The 6,555-nt window shown below is 34.4% G+C and overlaps 1 protein-coding gene across 1 annotated transcript; it reads right to left on the reverse strand.

Moving 5' to 3' along the window:
• Window positions 1-4,441: 4,441 nt before the first annotated feature.
• LOC112008550 (GATA transcription factor 11) lies at window positions 4,442-5,206 on the reverse strand. The gene has a single exon (XM_024040875.2). The coding sequence runs from the start codon at window positions 5,204-5,206 to the stop codon at window positions 4,442-4,444; it is 765 nt and encodes a 254-aa protein (XP_023896643.1).
• Window positions 5,207-6,555: the final 1,349 nt, after the last annotated feature.

Genomic DNA, 6,555 nt, shown 5'->3' on the forward strand with positions numbered 1-6,555 from the left:
GGGTCGCGGAGAGGTTTTTCGCCGAGTTCTTCAGTTTCCTCTTTGATAACACGCCTTAGTAGATCAAACCAAAAAGATTTTTGATAATTTTATTTGTATTTGGAATTGTTTTTCATCACTCTTTGTTTTTAAGTTTTGTACTTACTTTGTTTTTCAATGTTTCAAGCTTGTTTTTTTATTGAAAAACAGGGGTTAGAGTCTTTCGCGAGTAGTTTGCAACTTAGCTGCGTGTAGCGAAGCTGATAAATGCATTTTTGGCATTTTTGGTCATCAGGCAGTGGCTTTCGCTAGTAGCTCACGAGTAACTTGCGAGTTAGCTACTCGTGAAATGTCTAGATCAGCTATTTTATGGGTATTTCGTGAGTTTTTGGTCCAAAACTCCTTATATGACTCTATTATGACTCCATCTTCTCCAAACCATCTTTTTCAAAGCTTCTACATCAAAACCCAACTAATTTTAAGTGTTTTGCATTCTATAAACATCTCTAAGGTAATCTTTAATACTTTTAATTGATTTTAATCCTTAAATTATGTTTTTGGGAGTTTTATGTTCATAGTTGGAATTTTCTCAAATGGAGTTTGGAAAACTTAATTTTTGTCAATCTTTTTTATTGGGTTTTGTTTTAAATGTCTATTTGCTTTGGATGTTGACCTCTTGTGGTATTCTAAATATGTATTAAGGGTAGATTTTCACATGTTCATGCATTGTTCATCATATATGTATAGTGTGTACACACTAGGTGTTTGATAAAATGTCTCTATGGTATTTTTTTTCATTGTTTTGGACTCTGTTGAGAACCAATTTTAGGGGATCACCATAATTATTCATGTTTATCATGATTTGATCATTGATTGTGTGTTTTACACACTTTGCCCCATGAGTGCTTGCTCATGCATCTCACATGCACACTAGATGCACCATTGATGCACACACTTTATCGCTTGACATGTTTTGCATTCACTCATGCTAGTTAAGTCTTTTTAGACCTTTTAGCACATATAACATGTTCTTGTGTCTATGTCATGCCTTGGTCTATACCTTGTTCCATCATCCTTAGTATGTCATGTTTTCTTTATGCTTTGTAGCATTGTGCTTTTAAGATACTTTATCTTTTGTTTGAGTTTCATTTTCTCATTCATTTTTCACCCATCATACATCTTTACCCTTATCCATATTTTCATTTCTTTCCCTCCTTCCTCTTGATTCATTTGTCTATTCGTGACAAAAAGAGGGAGAGTATACTAGAGTGTATTGTCATTTCTATATGGCTCTTGTGCACATTTTCATTGGGAGAATTCTATCTCGTGCACATTCATAGGGGGAGAAATTCCATAGGGGAGATGCATATACCAACAGGGAGATGACATTTTTTTTCAAGAAAACCTTGCATTTTTTTGGTTTATTTTATGTTTATTTTCTTGTTTGGTTTTATGGTGCTTTGAGTTATGTTTAGTATCTATACTTTGTTGTTCTTATCACATTGTATTTATGTGTTGGACATGCATACATCTCTATGCTATTGTGCTTTATTGATTGCATGTTTGGATGATCATTTTCTTTGCTATGTGATCATTGTGGTCATTTCCATATGACTATTTTGTATTTGATCAAGTTGCTCATATGTTTTACATCATGTTTACTTGATCGCATTTTTACTTGTTACACTATACTTGTCATTTTATTACTTGCTTTACCTTGAAGGTCTAATGCATATTGTTCAAGTGTTTTAGGATACAGGTATTGTGTTCTGAGTTCATCATAGGTTTTAAATTTAGGTGTGAGTGAGTTTTGACATTATTCCCTAACTCATGTTTAAGTCTAAAGTCTGTTTTATGGTGTTTTTGGTCACGGAATAACCAAAGAGAGAGATTATAAAGTTGTGATTTACAACTATGTTTTATGTTGGCTTTATTCCATGACAAAAAGTGTTGTAATTGCATTAATTTATTTCCTTGTATTTTGTGGGATTTTACTGTATTGAGTTTAATATTAAGTTAGTGAAGAATTAAGCATGCAATAAAGATTAATGCAATTTCATGACTTGCTTGCAAGAAGTTCGCGGGTAAAGGTTCCTGCGAAAAAGCCACATGCTGGAAGCTGAAGAATCAAGTGCCAGGTTACATTTCGTGAGTACTTCGTAAGATAGGCCATCTTACGAGGTACCCATGAAACTCTCTGCCTTGAAGATTTTAAGTGTGACTTTCTTACTTTTCACCCATACTATATTTACCCTCGTTACTCATAAAAGTAAAAAAGGCTATTCAAAAAGAAAACCTTAGAGAGGTTTCTACGACATAACACACCCACCTTTTAGAGAGAGAGCTACTCATCTTTTAGTGAGAAATCATTGTAATCCATTTTCCTTCCCTCTCCCATTGTCATACCTTGAGAGGAGATTTGTACTCAAACCAACCCTCACTTATTTTGAGTGTAGAGAGTGTTTTAGAACTTGAGAAGCTTTGGGGATTTTCCAAAAGAAGTCGGTGAGGCTTGGCGGATGCAATCGAGCAGTATTGCGGGATCTAGTAAGCTAGTGAAAACAAGACTCCTAGAAGTCCGTTGGTAGCAGGAGCTTGGAGCGCTAAAGTACATTAGGTAAACTAGGCTTTGAGGGTCTTTTGTTATTCGTGTACTCCAATTTATTTACTAGTGGATCGATTTTGACTTGGAGGGTCGCGGAGAGGTTTTGCTCTGAGTTCTTCAGTTTTCTCTTCGATAACACGTCTTGGTATTATCTTGTGTTTGCATCTCTCTTCTTTTACTCTTTAAGCTTTATATTGATTGTTGCTTGCTTGCTTATGGCTTAGAGAGTAGTTTCGATGATTGCGCTTCTTTTACTCTTGTTTTGCACTTAGATAAGTTAGAGTAAAAACAATTAAACCGTAATTTTAAAATTAGGGGTCTAAACAGGCATTAGTGTTTCACACTAATTTGAGCTTTTAGCTATGTTATTGTTTGAAATATGCAAAAAGGATACAATTTAGCTCTAGTGCATTGAAGCTGATACGATATGAACATGTGTTCGATTTTTGTCACGTAACTATGTTGTATGTTGTGTATGCTTTAGTACATTGGAGCTAAGCCTTACCCAAGCAAAAAAATACTTCTTTTTGTCCCAAGTAAACAACTATCAAGTGATGTTCCCAAGTACACAACTGTCAAGTGATGGCAGTGCTAGACTTGGTGATATTGTTGTCCAATGTCAAAGGCTAACAGAACAACATTGATGGCATTTGTAGTGCTAGACCAAGTGATACTTTTCATATAATACAACTTGTACCACTAAGTACAAACTCCAAGACAGACTTCGATGATGACAAATAGTGTATCCTACTAAGTAAATTCATGGTAGAGTAGATAAGTAAATTCTCGATAGGGTAGATGAGAGAGCATGTACGCGGTCTATATATAGTGAATCCTGCTAAGTAAATTCATGGTAGAGTAGATGAGGAAGCATGTACCTAATAATTTGACAGCAAGTCAATGTCATAAAACTCTAAACTATTGGGGAACTTTGCAAGGGTTTTACCACATTCTTACTATATTTGAGTCTTAGGAGTGGGGATGGCAATGGGGCGAGGCAGGGCCAAAGAATAAGGTCTTCGCCCCCGTTCTGCATGGTTTTGTCTTACCCTATCCTCGCCTCACCCCGCATGACGAAGAAAACTTTCTCACCCCATTCCCGCCCCTTGGGGCCCTGCGAAGCCTCGCCCCACCCTGTAAAATTCTATTTTTTATTAATTTGCCCTACAACTAGTACATTTTTTTTTAATAAAACCTATTTCATCAATAAAATTATACTTGAAATTACAAACTAAATTTATCCCATCAAATCAAATTAATTTTTAGTAAAAATTAAATGATATTATCCAAGTGTTTTACAAGACAATTACAAAAAATAAATCTTATAGTATAGCACATAACAAAATAGAGGTAGAGAACCAAGTTGAGTAAAATAAAATAAGCTAATATTAATATGTTTGTTTAAATAGTAGAGTTTTAGGGTATGAAAAATTTAAAATTATAATCTTTATCAATGCGGGGTGAGAATGGGGAAAGGCGGGACAGGGTGGGTCTAAAGAGTCTAAATCCATCTCACTTTGTCCCATGGCGCGGGGCTAAAATCTTGCTCTTTTCTCGCCCCACCACCTTTGCGGGGCAGAAAAAACTTGTGCAAAGCAAAGTAGGGAGGAGCAGGACAAAATTACTATCCCAAATTAGGAGTACTTTGTGCGGTTGTGGGCAGATTCCTTTGTGCGGTTGTGGGCAGATTCCATTGATCAGTATGTAACTACCGCGCTAAACTTTGTTAAAATTTTGATAACCATATATAAAATAAACACAATCCAATAAAATTAATGAATAATTAAAATTTATAATCCTAAATCTTTTTCAAAAGGAAAAAACATCAAATCTAAAAAAACATATCTCTAATCTTCTTCACTTTTGATCTAATCCTTTATTTCTCAGTATCTTCTTGTGAAAATTGGAATATTTAGAGACATCAAAAGTTGGGCTTGCAGCTGGGCGATACTCTGGAACTAACCGGCCTGACTTGTACCTTACTCCACATGCGTTACACAGGGTTTTTGGCCCCAAGGGTCCTTCTCGCCACTGTGGTGTTTCCTCAGCTTCACAATGGGAGCACTTTCTCACATAACCCTCCTCTTCTTCCCTATTTTTTCTCTTCAACTTCGAAAAAGATTGTTCCTTTTTAGTGTAAATCTTCTTCGTATTCAACCTTTTAGTTGTAAGTTCTTCTTTTGGAGTGTAAATATTCTTCGTATTCAGCCTTTTAGTTGTAGGTGTTCTAGGTTTCTGGGAAAAACTTTCTATACATTTTACAAGCACACCATTCATATCTTTAAAAGCATCCCTCTTCTTTGTTTCTTTGGCAACTCTATTCTTCGTTTCTTCTCTATTTATCGTTTCTCCTACCTTTGCAATCTTCGTTTCTCCTACCTTCAACTTTTGCTCCAGATTGCTGTTGTTATGCTCCAAATCGCTGTTGTTAATAAAATCGTTCCAATCGCTGTGAATAAAATAGCCAGGTAACATAGTGAAGTTTATATCGCACAAATCGTCTTGTGGTGTAGCGAGTGTGCTACCAGAATCATCGTCAATAATACCACTGATGATTGTATTATTCAAGGCTTCTAACTCAAACCAGGCTTCATAGTCATGGTTCATATCATATATAACCATGCTATAAAGAGCCAATAGAAAAATAGATACGGTATAAGATAAAGATGCAACACAAATTAAGTTTGAGAGAGAATGAGAGAAGAACGGCGTAAAAATATACATGTCACCCACTGTGTATTATGTTTTATATATATATATATATATAGTCGGTGTTTATGATAAAAGGAAGGAAATAATATAGGATCTGTGGGATAATTTTGCTTCGTTAAGAAGTTTTATCAAAAAATAAAACGGCCGTGAGTATGAGTCTAAGAAAGTACATATCCGCATTTTATTTATTTATTTATTTTTATATAATTAGAATTTGGTTCTATTTTTTTTTAATAAAAAATTTGGTTCTATTTATATATATGTCTGCTGATTCTAGGATAAATTTAATTTGCTTTGGCGACGGTAATGCAAAAACGTGTAACACTCGGACATTAATAAGAGGATAGATAAAAATTCGGGCATCTGAATTTTCAGACAGGGATGACAAAATCAAGGTTGTTTGTAAAAAAGAAAACAAAGGATAGATTGGATTTCTATAATAAGTTTGAAATTATATTAATGAAAATTTTATGTGGCAGTTATTTATTGGATAGAAATCGTGTATAAAGTTAAAACTGTGCAAATTTGTTTTTGATTAAATCAAGAACCGCGTAAAGAAATTAATGGTGCTGAGCTGTTATATGGCCGGTTTACACTTAATGATTTAATAATGTGCAAATTCCTTACCTTTTTTGTTTTTTGATAGCTCCGAATTCCTTTCCTTAGTTACGAAACATAGGATAGGCTTGTCCCAAAAAAAAAAAAAAAGTAAGCAATTTGGACATTATTAAATCATTAAGTGTAAACCAGCCATATAACAGCTCAGCACCATTAATTTCTTTACGCGGTTTTTGATTCAATCAAAAACAAATTTACACGGTTTTAACTTTATACACGTTTTCTATTCAATAAACAACCGCCACGTATTTTATGAGAGAAATTTTCATTAATACAATTTCAAATTTATTATAGAAATCCAATCTATCCTTTGTTTTCTTTTTTACAAACAACCTTGATTTTGTCATATACATATAAATTTTTGTTTTGTTTTTTGATTTTTATTTTTAAAGTTTCTATCAAAATGGATTTAGGATGCGTTTGGTTCAAGTGAAAAGCTTTTACAACTTTGGGTGGATTGAAAAACCCAATTCCTTTTTATTGTAAAATAGGGCCGGCTAGAGGGTAAAATCAATTACACCTTCATTTTATGGCATTTCATTTTCAACCTCCACTCCCACACGCTCTATATGCTCGAAGCAAAGAGAGATAGCAGAGTGAAGAGCTCGAACCTGCAGCCACCTCCACCGTTGAACATTGCC

The sequence above is a fragment of the Quercus suber genome, unplaced genomic scaffold (assembly GCF_002906115.3).
Source record: "Quercus suber isolate HL8 unplaced genomic scaffold, Cork oak 2.0 scaffold_63, whole genome shotgun sequence".
Classification (NCBI taxonomy): Eukaryota; Viridiplantae; Streptophyta; class Magnoliopsida; order Fagales; family Fagaceae; genus Quercus; species Quercus suber.